Raw genomic sequence first — 15,917 nt, forward strand, 5'->3', positions numbered from 1 at the left:
TCTTTATTGCCTTCAGTTTATTTTCCTTCCATGAATTTTTCAACCACTTTTTAAAATCATGTGGGCCCTTAAATTCAGAGCACCTCATGGCAGAGAACTGTAGAGCTTAACCATAAGAACTGTCTTCCTTGCTATTTTTCAGAACGCATCACTTACTTGTTATTTTCATTCATATTTACATGTTTGCCTTTCATGGAAGGAGACTGTGAATAACCATAAACAACACAATACAAACAATTTTATTTACTTTACTAAAGTCTGCAAGGATCTGTTTCATATTTCTTCTCAGTCATCCCTCTCCCAGCCCAAAGTCTCCTCTTCCAGCCTGAAACCATTCCTTGCACAGACCACATCATAACCTGGCTTCCCCTCACCACTTTTCATCAACTGTTATGAGATGGAGGACCAGAGCTTCACTAGGAATTCAAAATCTATCTGTATCATGGAATTGTTCTGAAGTAGTGTAGGGGAAATGTTGAGTCATGGCCTGAATCACTGATTGATCACCTGAGGAAAGGACTGAGTCAGCCCTGGAAGCACAGGTGAAGGCAATTCACCTGTGTGATCAGAAGGGGTGGAGCCGGGCTGCACTCCTCTTAGACCCCATTTAAGGGCTGACTGTCAGTAGGGAAGGCTCTCTTTTTGGAGATCCCTCCTCTGTGAAGTCTTTCCTATGAACCTAGATCTTCTGATGCAGGTGAATATTCCTTCCCTGTTTCTTTTTCTGTTTTCACCGTGATTGTTTTCTGTGTATGTTAAGATCTTTCTTTCTGTGTATTCATTGAATCATGGACTCGCAGAGTGGCTTGGGTTGGAAGAGACCACAAGGATCATCAGGTTCCAACCCTGCTGCCGCAGGTAGGGCCACCGGCATCCATGTTTAATACTAGCCCAGATATTATTTCCACCAACAGGTGTTTAAAGAACCTGCAGGAAAAAAAAAAAAAAACTAAGTATGTATCAAACTTTCACTATACTGACATCTCTGTGTCAGTCTCTTCACGTTGCATTTATTCTAGAAAATCAGTCTGCTGCTTGTATAGAACACCTACGGAGATTTAGGAATCAACTTCCTATTGGAAATGCAGCCTTTATCAGCAAAAGGTGTGTTGTGTAGACCTGTGTACATTTATGCCCTTCCAAAACATGAATGATATGAGAAGAAGTATGTCTCTACCCATGTAAATTTTTACTGAGTTAGCAGTGAGGTTTCAGCCAAAATAGAAATGTTGAGAATAAAGACAACAATCCCGAATATAATCTAGAAATGGGCATGTTTTTCTTCCACAAATAGTAGTACTATGTATTTAAAAGTAGACAACACAGAACAGGGAGATTATCTGATTACTTGCTTTCAGTATGGACTCTTATATAAGACAACTAGGATACTTAGGATCTGCATTTTTCCAACTGTGCAGTAAAACTTACTGTAAGCATCATGGGAGCTATTGCATCCCATTTTTATTTAAGCACAGAGAAGTCTATCCAGACAATATGGAGATGGCAGAAAGGATGTTATCTGCTGCTCTGTGCATAATGGTAGGAACTGCTGTGCACTTCCTTAGGGCAGTTGTTGTATAGATAAAGTGTTGTGTTGTTTGATGCCTTCATCACCATTATTCTGTATATTTATGGAGACAAGGAGTCCAGACTTTCATAGAATCATACAATCATGAAGGTTGAAAAGGACCACTGAGATTATCTAGTCTAACTACCAACCCATCAATGCCATGCCTACTCATATCATGAAGGTTGGAAAAGACCACTGAGAGCAGCTAGCTCAACCATCTATCTGTCACGTGTGTGCCCACTAAGCCATGTCAGGTGCAATGCTATGAAATTTTGGGAGTAACAGACCAATAAAATACAGTGGGGCCACCTACTATTTATATTGCTTTACTGCATGTAATCCCAGTTCTTTCAGGATATATCAGAAAATTTATCTGGAAAACTACAACATGTTGCATTTCTCAGCTCTGATTAGAGAACTGTTCTGTACTTTTCCTCGTGTTTTAACCAATTATGTTGGTTGCTTAGTGCATATAATTGCAATCAATATTCATGATGGGTTTCAAAGGAGACATATTCTTCAGCACAGATCTTTCACATCTAATTTTTTATTGCCCTCAGCTCATCACATCTATGTGAGTCCACATCATGTGGTCCTTAGGCTCAAGACTGGACGCCATGAAGATAGGGAGAACATCTTTCCACATCTCAGGATGTGATGTTTCAGATGTGGTTGATCTTTTTTTTTTTTTTAGAAGAGGTGGGGCAGAGACAGCTAGAAAGAATGCAGCTGTCTCCCTTCAGATTGCACTCCCCCAGCTCCAGAATACAGACCTTACAGTTAAGTACACAGATATATATACAAATAGTATATACAAATGTACATACCATGTATAAGTATATATACAGATACTTCTTTGTGTGCTGTACATGTGTATATGCATATACAAGTGTGTATACATAGACTTACATGTTATATATATATAATATTTTTGTATATATACTGTGTGTATAGACTTATGCATGTATTTATATGCATATCTACATCTATAGGTTGGAAATCCTCATTTAAAGGGGAGGAACTTACAGCTCAGAGACCAGCCAAGAATGCTACTCAGGGCTGGGACTGGGCACTCCCACACGAGGCAGTCGGACGGGGAAAACCCTCGGCCACCAATGTTACCCTCCTCCAGCGAAAAGGCGAGGAGAGGAAGGAAAGCTTTTTTTTTTTTTTTTGGCTTCTCTTTGTAATGGGGAGAGGCTGTAGGTGCGAAGTGTGTCGGGCCATCTAAAGCAAATTCACCTGGTGGCAAGACGAACAGGTGTAGCTCCTTTAGGTGAAACAGATGTACGTGGTTGAGTTTTGCCCGCAGCGTGCGGCCAGCGGTGCGTTAGTACTACAGTCATGCGAATAGACAGCACCGGGAGATTATCTTCAATAGACCACCGCGGTTTGCTTTTGTTTCTCCCTTTCCCAGCTTTCCCCAGGCTTTTGTCAACAGGACGCGAGGAGAGATCGCTGCCCTCCAAGCGCAAATACAGGAAGCGAACAAAGGGAAATCCTATTACCCCGGTGCAGGAGGCGCCTGGCATCCCCGGCTGCTCCAAGCCAGCTCCCCGTCGGTGACACTAAATAATAAATCGGAATCGATTACCGGGATGGACTGGGAAGAGAAAGCGGTCACATCTCCCGCAAGCAGCCTGCTCCTTCCCCCATTTGCGCTGTAATCCAGTTCCACCATGTGCAGACAGATAAGGAGACGCAACTCGTCTCCAGGCCTGGGCGGGGTTCTCGCCGTTTAATCTTTTCTTTTCTCTTCTCTTTACCGCTCTCCTCCCTCCCCCCGTTCCGTCTCCCAGGCCCGGTGAGGTCAGCTCATGAATATTGCTTCATTTTCCTGAGAGGCTCTAGCAGCGCCGGGTGCCCCGGGTGCGGTGCCCGCCTCTCCGTGCACGCGTTTCACCAGCCGGGCAGCGGACAGAGCGACGGTGAGTAATGCGGCTGCCGGAGGCTCGAGTCTCTCTTTCTTTCTTTTCTTTGAAAAAGAAAAAAAATATTAAAAAAAAAAAAAGATAATGGAGAAAGGGATGGGGGATGTTACTCAAGGTTCTGGTCCAACAAAACCTCCGAGTAGAAGTGGGGAGCTGAGAAAAGCCTCCCCCGCCCCTAGAATCGGGACAAAAGGCGGGCGGGGTCCGGAGCCCCGCGGAGTAGAGGGCAGAGGGATGCCCTCCGCCGCATCCCGACGCTGCGGGTGGAGCCTTTTGTTGCTGCCTTTGGTCGGGCATTTTTCTTGTTCCCGACGGGGAAACCTATGGAGATGCAGTGTCGTATCGCCACGTGGATTTGCCTTGGAGGGAAGATTATATGGAGGGGCTTTTCTTTGGGATACGATATTTGAACTTGGGCTCAAACGGGGTCTTCACTGTGCTATTAACAAAGAAAAAAAAAGAAAAAATCCCATAAAAACAGAAAAACCCCAAGCCACAGCCAAGCAAACTGTAAGCAGTAGCCAGCCCTGAAACTGGAGGCATGAAGATGGTAAGGTAGAGTCAGAGTGCTCAGGAGAATAGGGGATCTAAGCCAAGTACTGTCCCAACTTCTTTCAGCTTCTGAAGGGGTGTCTGGTTTTCAAGAGTGATATTTGGTACCTGTACAGCTCTGAACAGCAGCAATTATGATGAATAATAGAGAAACAAAGTAAACCTTTTGTACGGCATTGGGCATGCATGACTGTTGGTAGGTTTACACTCCCATTCTATCTCTTTACTATTTAATGCCTGTGAAGATTCTGCCAATTTTTATCTTTTAAAAGATATTTATTATTATTATTATTATTATTATTATTATTATTATTATTATTATTATTATTATTATTATTATTATTATTATTATTATTTTGTGTGTGTGTGAGAGAGTTAGTTTTAAGCATGCTGGTGAAAATGAGAGAGATAATGACAGTGCACTTGGCAGAAATCTCTGAGCCCCTGCCCCAGAGCACAGAGTAGAGTTGGTGCCTGGTGTGTTCCAGAGAGCAAAGGAATTGTCAGGGTGTAGCATAAGGTCTATTCTGACTTTGCCTGGTTTGATTTCTTTGTACCTTACCCTGCAGTGGTCTAGGTGGGATCATTAGGCTGTGTTAGGAATGCTGTCACTTCTACTTTGGCCTGTGTTTTCCCTTTAAGGGCAGTTGAACAAAGGCTATGTAAAAACAGTTGATGTATCACAGCTAATATTTTCAGAGTGCATTAAGGAATGTCTTTGCAGCCTATTTTGATCATCTGTTGTGATCATGAAAACCCTGGTTCAGTTGCTGTGTGGCAAAACTGCCATCCTTGCACATTCATGTGAATGCTGTGTAATGACTGCTATTGGGCTGCTTTGAAAATCTGCTGGAGTGATTATGCCTCACTCCTGTTTCGGTATAACCAGTATCAAACTCAGATGGGCATAAAAGTTGTTTCAGGGACTCTTTTCCTCCAGGAGTCTTGGTTGGTGTGCTCTGGAGGTCTGGCCTTGTCCTGGCAGAGCTCCTGCCAAGGCCAAAGAACAGTGAGCTGCCACTATCACCTGCAGCCGTTTGTGAAGCAACCTGGCCCACTGACAGGTGCCTGCAGGAGACTTCAGGCAGGCAGGCGTGTGCAGCAGCAACCTGGGCTGGTACCACGATAGGCAGTGAAGATGAGGATGAGGAAAGGGCTGTGTGTGGATTGAAATACAGCTGTGTTATTGGCAGAACTATAGGGATAGGTTTGGCATCAGGGGAGGAAAACAGCAATTGGTGAAAGAGGAGTGGGAACAGCTCTCAGTCCCAGCCCTTTGGAGCTCCTCGGACCCACGTTGCGGCCTTCAGCCTCAGTCCCCGCTACGCCCGTGGGGCCGACTGGCAGCACGCCGGACGAGGCGGGCTGGTTGCTGGGCAGCTTCTGCTCGCCGCCACCGCGTCCCCACTCGCCCGATCGTCTTCTCCGCTTCTCCTCCCCAGCCGGCAGCGCGGAGGACGCCTCGAGGGATGGCCACCTTCCGTCGATAGCCGCCGCCATGAGCCAACCGCCCGCAGGGGGCGCCGCCGCCGAGCCTCGCCTCCATCCCGAGGGCAGCAGCGGCAGGAAGCAGCAGCGAGCCTCCTCCCCGGCCAGAGCCCGCGACGCCGCCGCGCGGCCGCCGCCCCCCGCAGCCGCCGCCGCCGCCACCTCCCGCGCCCCGCCCGCCGCCGCCGCCTCCGCCCTGAAGACCGGGGCCGCGCGGCCGCCGCCGGGCCAGTCCGCCAGGGCCGCCCGCGGCCGCGCCGCCGAGAAACAGCCGCGGAGTGCGGCGTCGCCGGGAGCTGTCCATCCCGGCGCCGGTGCTGAAGCGCCGCTCGCCGCCGGCGGGAGGGCCGCGGCCGAAGAGCCCGCCGAGGAGGCGCCCCCTGCGGGAAGCGGCGCGGGGGAGCGCGAGGGGGCGGTGGCGCCGCCGCCCAGGCAGTGGCGGGGGAAAGCGGGGCGGGCTCCGCCGAAGGGCGCGGGGGAGGCGGCCCCCGCGCCTCCATCTTCCGCGGTCGCGGGGAAGGGCCGCGGGGCGACGGGCGGCGGCGGCGGCGGGTACTGGAAAGAGGGATGCCTGCAGAGTGAGCTCATCCAGTTCCACCTCAGGAAGGGGCTGGCGGCGGCCGCTCAGATGCAAACCAAGGGCAACAACCACAGCGCCGGTGCTGCTGCCGCCGCCGTCGCCTCCTCCGCGGCCGCCGCCTCGGCCGAGCCTCCCTCGGCAGCCCCCGCCTCCTCGCCCTCTGCCATGGCGGCGGCCGGGGCCGAGGGGCTGCGGCAGGGCGAGGCGAGCTGCAGGAGCGGCACACCCGAGGGTTCACTGAGCCCGCAGCCGCAGGACGAGATGCAGGAGGAGATGGAGAAGCTACGGGAGGAGAACGAGAGCCTCAAGGTGAGGGGACGCGGTGGGGAGCCCGAGATGGGGCTGGGGGTGTCGGGAGGGGTTCTCTGCCGCCCGGGAGGCCCTTGGGGCGGAGGGAAAATGGCCTCGGCGCGGCGTGCGCGGGCAGCATCGCTTCCTTCTCTTGTTGCGGTGCTTTTAATGAGCTAGGCGGATCCCCGTGGGGAGAAGGGCCGTCTCTGAGCTCCGTCTGGGTGCCTTCCCCCTCCCTTGTTGACCTCTGTTTCTGACCCACCTGTTGGTGTCCCCACCCCCTCTCGGCCCGGTGTCAGAACGAGATAGATGAGCTGAGGACTGAGATGGATGAAATGAGGGACAGCTTCTTCGAGGAGGACGCTTGTCAGCTTCAAGAAATGCGCCACGAGCTGGAGAGAGCCAACAAGAACTGCCGGATCCTCCAGTACCGGCTGCGCAAGGCTGAGCGCAAGAGGCTCCGCTATGCGCAGACTGGTGAGATCGACGGTGAGCTGCTGCGCAGCATGGAGCAGGACCTCAAGGTACGGGTGTCAGAGGCACTGGGGAGACAGAGCGATGGAGGTAGAGGCACGCGTTGCCCTTCAGGCCTGATGACTCCCATGTTATCATCCGTTCTGTCATACACTGTGCATTCAGTGCTGCACGTAGGGTTGCAGCTTAACTAGTAATGGGAGATCTCCAGCAAGCAGCTCTGCAGTGAGGCCTCACAGACAGACTGTTTGCAGCTTTAGTCCAGCCGTGTTTTGTGAAGTTACTGTGCAAAAAGTGACTTAAATCCCAGTTGGAGTCCAGAGGTTTGGGTCTTTTATGTCAAACACAGGCCATATTCTCCCACTGCAAAATTAAACCAACCTCACTGAACAGCCCCACTGGATTTTAGGAGATCAATGTCCTCTTTGGGGAAGATCACAGAGGGCGGTTAACCGAATGCTTGCAGTTGCAACCTCAAACCTGATTCTGCTGGCATCAGTGGGCCTTCAGCAAAGCCAGGATTTGCCACATCCATGTGGAACAGTAGACGCAGCCCATCAAATTTCCATGTCTAATCACCTGTATTTAGTCCATGACATTTGAATGAACCACAGCCCATTGCTGAGAAGTTTCAGCATTTGTTTAAATACTAACATCAGTAAATAATATCATCTCTGTTCTAGATTGCTCCAATTAGAGGGAAACAGTTGCACTAGTTGGAAGCTGTTTAATTTTTCTTCCACACTCTAGATTTTGTTAAGGCTGTTCCCAAGTCAACACTTCAGAACCTTTTCCAATTGAAGGATCTCCCAACCATTTCTCAAGGAACCACAGATCTCTGGGTAGCAAACTGCAGTTCACTGACCATCCTCCTCCTGAGTACTAGTTACCCATGTTGGATTCTGTAGACTGCAGCTAGAAATGCTAATTTAATACATGACACGAATAGACAATTGCTGAACTAATTTCTGATAAGTGTGAAGGATTGAGAGTCTGTTGTTCCCAGCCCTGTTATTCAGACTTGGATCATCTTTTCTGAAAAATTTCCAGCTTATCATCATTCTTACTAAAACATAGACACCAGACCTAAACACATTCCAGTAATTTTCTTACCGATACCATTTAAAATAATAATAATTTCCTTTTTGGTGTGTATTGATATTCTTTTTCTGTGCAGATTCAAAAGCTACGTTTGCTGTTTTGGCCACAACAGTTCCGTAACTAGCTGTTACATGACTCTTGGACAAGCCAGTGTCTTCCTGGTCAGGAACAAAACTGGTGGAAATCTTTATTTTTTTTAATGCCTCTTTCTCAGGAGTCAAGTGGAAATTCTGATCAAAGCAAAGGACATTTTGCACAGTCAAAATAGTGTTCAGGGGAATGGCTGAGACACTTTGGTAGGCAAAATTTAAACATGAATCCTTACAAATTGAATGGGTGATCCCAGCTTCCTGTGTTGGCTAAAGAAACAAAGAGTTGGCTCAATGCTACTTTGTATACAGAGGGAAAGCAGCCTGAGGGGAGGGAAGTTGACCCTGTAGTTTGGTGCTCACCTGACATTGCAGGAGATCCAAAGGCCACATTTTAAGCTGAATGAAGGACTCGTTTCAATTAGGACTTCTCCCATGTCTTTCCTAATGATTACACAACGAACTGCTTAGAAAGGAACAATGTTTTCACTAAGCCTTCACACAGGTCATGATTGTATTCTACTTTGGGTAGGGATGGTTGTCAAATGCCTTATATCTGCCAAACTGAAATCTTGGTCCTGAGAGCCATGCTTGTAACTCATGCACCATTCTTTGTAGTCTTCTCAAGTCTCCTTCTGAAGAATTTCTATCTAAAATATTCTCCATTTTACAAGTACATTACATTAGGGGACTTAGTTCTTCAGAGGTACAGTCTTTCATGTAGCTGTATTAAAATGCATCTTGCATAAGTGAATTCAAATTTCCAGGTGATCTAGAGTGCTGTGTGTTATCTATCTGCTTTAACTGCCACTCCACCTAATTTTGTGATGTAAAATCACTTTTAGTAATGATTTTGTTATATTTGCTGATATGGAGTATAGCTGCAGACTGTGGTAGGATGCCGTTAAGAATGTCCCCAGTGATTTTCTGTTTACTTTGGTCAACCAGATGAGCAGCTTGATACTGACTGTGGGAAAAAGACGTCAAGATGCAGCCTTAGGATGTGATTCTCAGCTCACCCTGCTTATCATTGAAATTCCTTTCCATTCCCTCCTAATGCTGGGCATTATGTGTCTTGAGTATGTGTGCAGTGGGGGAGGTTACTGAATGGTCTTGAGCTACACTGCAGTGTTGTATCAGTAATGCACTCACACAGTTTCTTGTCGGGGGAGGCTGACTCACTGGCTGCTGCTGTATTCTGATAGATCGGATTCTTCTAGACTGCTTGCTTGCAATTTTTTTTTTCCAATGTTTTAGTATGTCAAAAAGAGTTCTTCGACATGTAAGCGTAAGGACTGTTGCAGTGAAAGCCCTCCAAGTTTCCCTAAGAAATGCTAAGAAGGATTAATTTTACTTCCTCCTGTTCTTAAAAAAAAAAAAAATCAAATTAGCCTGTTCAAATTATAAGTCTAAGTCATCACTACAGCAGTGATTAGTGTATATTTAAATACTTTAATGTGTGATTATAGTTTCTACTGGTTTCACAAAATACAATGCAAATGGCTTAAATAGCAAAATTTTTATTGTCTTACACAAAGAAAGGGAATTAGATCTTGTTGCGTTCTTTCTAACTCTATTCCTGTAAAAATACAATTAAAAAAGAAAACACCAAACCCCCTAATTTAGCTTGTGTTCATTTAAATTTAAAAATATCACACATAATTTAGATAAGTATGAGGTCAATAAAAATCTTTGTTCATACTTTACTCTTTAAATTAACCAGTAGCAAATTAACTAAATGGCATATATTTTGATTAGCTGTCCATGAAGGTTAGAGAAATCAGAAGGGTTGGAAAATAAAGTTTTTTCCCATTTGTGGTTCTTTACAATGCCCAGGTACAGTAGGCCTGGAGAAATTGGGTTGTGCTTTTAACCTGGGACTTCCATGTGTCAAGTATTTGAGGGACATATCCTTTACTGCATTGAAAAGAATAAACTGGTAGTGGCTGCACTGTATCCAGGAATAATGAAGATATTCTTTCATTGCTGATTTAACAGAACATAAGAAAGTGTTGGTTTCCAGTGCTTTCCAGTAAATTCCATAGAAAGAATATTCAATTTTTTGTAGGGTTGTCTTGAATTTTGAATAATTTGTAATTCTATTTGTATATGTCATTGTCTACATGTTTCTTTACATATCACTTCAATAAAAGCATCCAGAATTAACTTGTAAATTGTTGCTTAGACACTAAGCACTTCAGCAGTGATTCTTTTGTAATTGTGGTTTTTTTTTTCCATTTCTTTTGAAATATCTCTACATTTAGGTTGCAAAAGATGTATCAGTGAGACTTCATCATGAGTTAGAGAATGTGGAAGAAAAGCGTACTGTAACAGAAGATGAAAACGAAAAATTAAGACAGCAGCTTATAGAAGTTGAAACTGCAAAACAGGCACTGCAGAATGAACTGGAAAAAATGAAAGAGGTTGGTATTGCCATTTATTTCTATGTAAAATATTTGAAGTTATCAAATTCTTATTCCTGGCTATTTTTCTTCCAACAACTTGTTTGGATAGCATAAAATACGACAGATAAAAGTTGAAAGTAGCAAAGAGTGCTGAAATACATCTGGGTGACTGAGAAGTTAAGAGCAAATGAAAAGATTCATTTGTTTCTAGGAGAAACAGAAAGAAAATAGTGGCTTAGTTTTTTCCTGTACTAGAAATGAAAGGTAGTAACAGAGTTAAGAAGCCTTGAGACCTTGTGCTTATGCTGGAATATGTATAGAAAGAATTCCTCACGTTTTTACAAAGAACAATATTTTTCCCTTTGCTAACTACTGTTAGGGACTAGCAGGCACACTGAGACAGGGCAACTCAGGCATGTTCTTCTGGAGTATTGGGGAGTGAAGGACTCTACCTAGACTTTCAGTCTTAGCATAATTTAATATTCTATCGAAGTCATCTTCGAAATTACTCAGTTTGTCATTATATAGATGTAACTTAAGTTAGCAGAAAATTGTTTTAAAACATAATAGCCTGGACAGCAGAGATAAAGCATGCAATGAAAAGAGAATATGTTGACTAAGAGTGAATTCTTAGAATAGATTTTAGGAACAACTCTCATGTTCAGTGTTTAAAATTCAATGCATGACAATGATTTTCACATTCAGTAACATTCCCTAGCAGAAATGCCAATGTCTACTTTCTTCTTGTATCAAACGGAAGGGATGTATTTCAGTTTTTAAAAAGCCAGGAGAATTTCAGTTGTATTCTTGCAAGCATCTAAGGTTTGGAAGATATTCCAGCCAACTGTATTTTCCATCAGTTAAGTATTTTTAAGAGTTGCAAATGCTTACTCTAAGCGAGGTAGCATTAAAAATATTCATATGTTTTCTTTATAGGAACTAAATTTCAAACATGTTAGTAGAGCATAAATAGGTCTGTTTTCACCACCTTCTGCTGCTTTTCTAGATAACTGTAGATTTTAAAAGGGCACAGTGACATCTGAGCCTTTTTGGCTTCTTTTTCTTATGACTGAGATTTTCTGTTTTCACTTTGGCCCCTGCCTTCAAATACCACTAAATTTCTGAGACCATCTTCTTTATGAGAGCATGATCTTCCTGTAATTATGCTTACAACTTTTTGTTAAAACTTGGAGTAAAGTCAAGCTTCAGTTTTTCTTGTCTCAAAATCTACTTTTTTGTAGTTTCCTATGCTTATCTCCTACCCTAATTGATTATAACAAAGGTATTTTCTTTTTGTTTTCTTTTATTTTCTTTTGCCTTGCTTTTTCTTATAACCATAAGAAGTCTGGATTACAGCAAAGTGTAGTGGCAGTTTAATATTTTGCTTTTTTGGGGAGCTTTGTACCTGTAGGAAATTAACCCGATAAATAGGCTTCTTGCCACCAGTGGTTTCTTTCTCCTTACCCTGGCTCTTCTGCACAGCCCACTAGGCGGAACTGTGGTTCTGCTGTTCTCATAGAATCATCGAATTGTAGAATGACTTGGAAGGAACCTCAAGGATCATCAGGTTCCAACCCCTCTGTCACAGGCAGGATCGCTCATATTCCTCTTCTTTCAATAGCTTAGGTGTTACCCTCTTTCTATTGTTGTTACTGATATCAGTGGAAAGATATTTGATACACTAGGAAGACAGAAAAAAAAATTGTATTTGAGCCAGCAGCTCTTCTGCATGATGCTGTTTTCCTGAAGCTGAAACACATGAATGATTTCTTTTGACAAAGAATGGGAGCACTGAGCCAGAATGGAAAAAATGCATTATGATTCTACGTATCAGAGTAGAGATGGAGTGGATAAAGGGTCAGAAATGCATCCTTATATGGAGCTGGAGAGAATGGCCATCACCATTCATTATGTGTTTTAGCATGATTAGGCAGGAGTTTTCATTTTTGCATTTCACAGAGATTGTTGTGTCTCAGTTAGTAGGAGAAGGCTATTTCTCTGTCTAGGACTTCTAGCATAGGATAGGGAATGCAGGAAGGTGGTTGCAGTGATAACAGTTGAAGAAAAGCAAGTTTGAAGCAAAGCCAATTTTGTCATGCACTTTGCAAGCGTGCCATGACTTGGGAAACCAATGAAACAATGCTGGTGAAGGATATTGATGCTTACAAATTTGAAATTTAGAATCCATGAAGAAACTATGAAATTGTTAACTTGAAACAACCATGAAAAAACCCAAAGCAATCTAAAGTGAATTAGAATTTTTCTGTGAAAAATACTTTTTCTTATTCATTATTGAATGGAGGTTTCACATGTTTTAAATATAATTGTCAGATAGCTACAATGTTAATCTTCTATTTATTTGAGTTGTTTCCTCTGGTTTTGTGGTTTTACAACCCTTTCTCATGTCAGTTCACCCATTACAACCAATGGAACTTCCTGCTTAAGTAATTTCTGCTTAACATAAATAGGAATGAAGAGTCAAGACCTTTTGTCTGGATTCTTCAATTAATTGAGCTTTGAATTAATGACAGACTTAATCTCCAAAGTCAATGAACTTTCTTTATTTTACAGCACTATGGCAGTGCTTAGAGTATGCATAACTGAATTCTGTGTTTTTTTTATTATCAAGCGTGGTGGTGGGAAAACACCTAATTTTATGCACTGGCTGGTAAAATCTCTCTTTCTTCTTAAAATTTATTTATTTATAATTGCCATGGGAATTTTTTTCTCTTATGATGAAAAATGTGAGATAGCAGAAAATGTTTAAAAGACTTTTTAAAATGTTGGAAGCAGAAGCAGCATTTTTTATCTGGTAGTCTCTAGAGCATGATGAGAGCCAGAGTTTTCTCTGTATAGACTCTATATTGTTTTAATAAATGTGTCATTGCAAACACATACGAAAGATAAATGCTAGCAGATATGTTTGTTAGAGACAAAGTTAGATTCATCTGCTGAACATTTGAGTAAATGTAGACTTGTATTTGTCCATTAGTCCAGAGATATATCTGCAATTTCCTTTCTTGTTTTGAAGCTTTTGGAGGAAAAAAAAATAGATTGCACTGTATGACAAATGGAAGTAGTTGTTGATGACAGAAGAAGCTTGCAAGTATCCAAGGTGTTGGAAGGTGTTTCAGTAAACTCTGTTTTCTATTGGTACCTCTTACTTGGAGTCCTCCAACCTGCAACTATTTCATTTAGTATTGTTATTCTTGCATATGTAATTTCTGAGATATAAGAATTTGCTAATGACTTGCATTTCTTTACATATTCATTAATTTGTTTTTAGTTCTTATACTTATTTTAGATGTGCATTAAGCAAAGGTAGTATTCAAACTGGAAACAATATTCCATCTGACAAAATTTTAATAATTCAAAATATAGCAAGCATTTGTGGAAGCCTAATTAACTCTTGTAGAGTTTTTACTTGAATAAATATGGGGAAGAAAAATCATTCCTTTACTGTAGCTATATAGGAAATGCCCAGTTAACCATGTTTTAGACTGCATGCAGCGAGATAAATAAAATAGCTGGAGAGTATGACAGATTTACTGGGCCCTGGGCTTTACAAATCCTCATTGCAATGCAGAAGTGCAGTGTTTTTCAGATATCTATGTCTCTATTAGTAGTTATAGATCACTCTGCTATTGTTCCAAGTGGGGCAGATGCAAGATAGTTCATTTCTTCAGCAAGATTACTGTGGTGTTGGCAAGCTGGCGATTTCTTCTTGTAAGCTTAGGTTATTAGCTCAGATAGAGGGCTTTTGATAACCAAGGCTTTATGGTTTGAGCCAGAGACTTCTTGTGCCTATTCAATTCATAATGTAGGCAGAAGAGTTTGTCTTTCTTCATGTGTCTGTTTTCTTGGAGTGGAGCCTGCCTGTCAGTCAGATTGTTCTGTACTTTGTGTGAAAATGGAAGAAGGCAACATGATCTAGGAAGCTCGGCACAGGACTTACAAGGAGAAATCTAAATTCTCTCTCTGATTTTGATACTAGCGTGCTGTGGGACTGCAGGAAAGTAATTATACATTTCTGCTTACTCTTGCAATGTTTGTTTGCTCTGTTTATGTAATCTGTGGGCACAACTTAGATCTCCATATATCTCTGAGTGCTCTGAGATCTCTGAGCAGAAATCAAGAGAATAACTGGAGATTTCACAACAAAATCAACCAACAAAACACACAAACACACATGCACACAAAAACAATACTGGAGATCTTTGAAAAGAACTGGCAAGGGATTATCTTGTCCCAGTATCAGCCTCTATGTCTCTGATAAAAATCTCTTTTGAAGTCAACGCATTGCACAAATCATGTGGCTTCTTATAGTTGCCTGAAAAAGGCTTCATCTATTTCCTCTTATTTATCAGATGGTCTGTAGAAGATGCCCAAAATAGCGTTACCTATACTTCTCTGTCCTCTGATTCTTACTCATAGCTCACAACTTGCCCATCACCGATAACAAGGCTATGCACAATGCATTTGAACTTTACATAGAGCAGAACCCTACTTCCTCACCTTCAGAGATTTGTGGCTGCACTCTGGGCATGTGAGGTATCTTGTCATGTCTCCCATGTGATCCCAGCAAGGTCATAGCTCTGTATTTGAACATAAATTTCTAGCCTGTGTTTGTTTCCTGTGCCGTGTGCATATATGTTACTGGAGATAGAATCAAAATTACTCAGGTTGGAAGGGACCTCAAGGATTATCAAGTCCAACCGCAGCCTAACCACAGTACCTAACTCTAACAACCCTCTGCTAAATCATATCTCCAAGCACCACATCCTCTTAAACACATCCAGGGTTGGTGACTCAACCACCTCCCTGGGGAGCCTATTCCAATGTTTAACCACCCTTTCTGTAAAGAAGTGTTTCCTAATATCCAACCTAAACTTACCTTGGCGCAACTTGAGGACATTTCCCCTTGTCTTGTCACCTGTCACCAGTGAGAAGAGACCTACCCCACTCTCACTGTAAGCACCTTTCAGGTACTGGAAGAGAGTAATAAGGTCTCCCCTCAGCTGCCTCTTCCCCAGACTAAACAGCCCCAGCTCCCTCAGCCTCTCCTCATAGGGCTGATTTTCCAAGCCCTTCACAAGCCTCAGTGCTCTTCTCTGGACCTGCTCCAGTACCTCCACATCCTTTTTGTAGTGAGGTGCCCAAAACTGAACACAATACTCAAGGTGAGGCCTCACCAGTGCTGAGTACAGGGGAAGGATGACTTCCCTAGTCCTGCTCACCACACCATTCCTGATACAAGCCAAGATGCCATTGGCCTTCTTGGTCACCAGGGCACACTGCACATGCTGTCCTCTAATAACTTCCTAATTGTACCCGATGCTTCTGTTTCTGCTTTAGCCTCATTTGAAACCCTAGTAAGAGAGAGGGAGTAGGAATGAGGTAAAGAGCAAGAGATGAGATGCCAATATGCCTGTTAAT

General features: G+C 43.5%; 1 protein-coding gene across 3 annotated transcripts in view; it reads left to right on the top strand.

The window, feature by feature from the left end:
* The first annotated feature begins 644 nt into the window (after window positions 1-644).
* MTCL3 (MTCL family member 3) overlaps window positions 645-15,917 on the top strand; it is a 31,925-nt gene continuing 16,652 nt past the window's right edge. For all 3 annotated transcript variants that reach the window (XM_031611083.2, XM_090135810.1, XM_090135809.1), the window contains exons 1-6: window positions 645-697; window positions 801-858; window positions 3,370-3,498; window positions 5,496-6,430; window positions 6,712-6,936; window positions 10,341-10,499. In XM_031611083.2, coding sequence (XP_031466943.2) covers window positions 674-697; window positions 801-858; window positions 3,370-3,498; window positions 5,496-6,430; window positions 6,712-6,936; window positions 10,341-10,499 — 1,530 coding nt within the window. In that variant the 5' untranslated portion in view covers window positions 645-673. The remainder of the gene's footprint in view (window positions 698-800; window positions 859-3,369; window positions 3,499-5,495; window positions 6,431-6,711; window positions 6,937-10,340; window positions 10,500-15,917) is intronic.

Source organism: Phasianus colchicus, chromosome 2 (genome assembly GCF_987193195.1).
Source record: "Phasianus colchicus chromosome 2, bPhaCol1.hap1.1, whole genome shotgun sequence".
Classification (NCBI taxonomy): Eukaryota; Metazoa; Chordata; class Aves; order Galliformes; family Phasianidae; genus Phasianus; species Phasianus colchicus.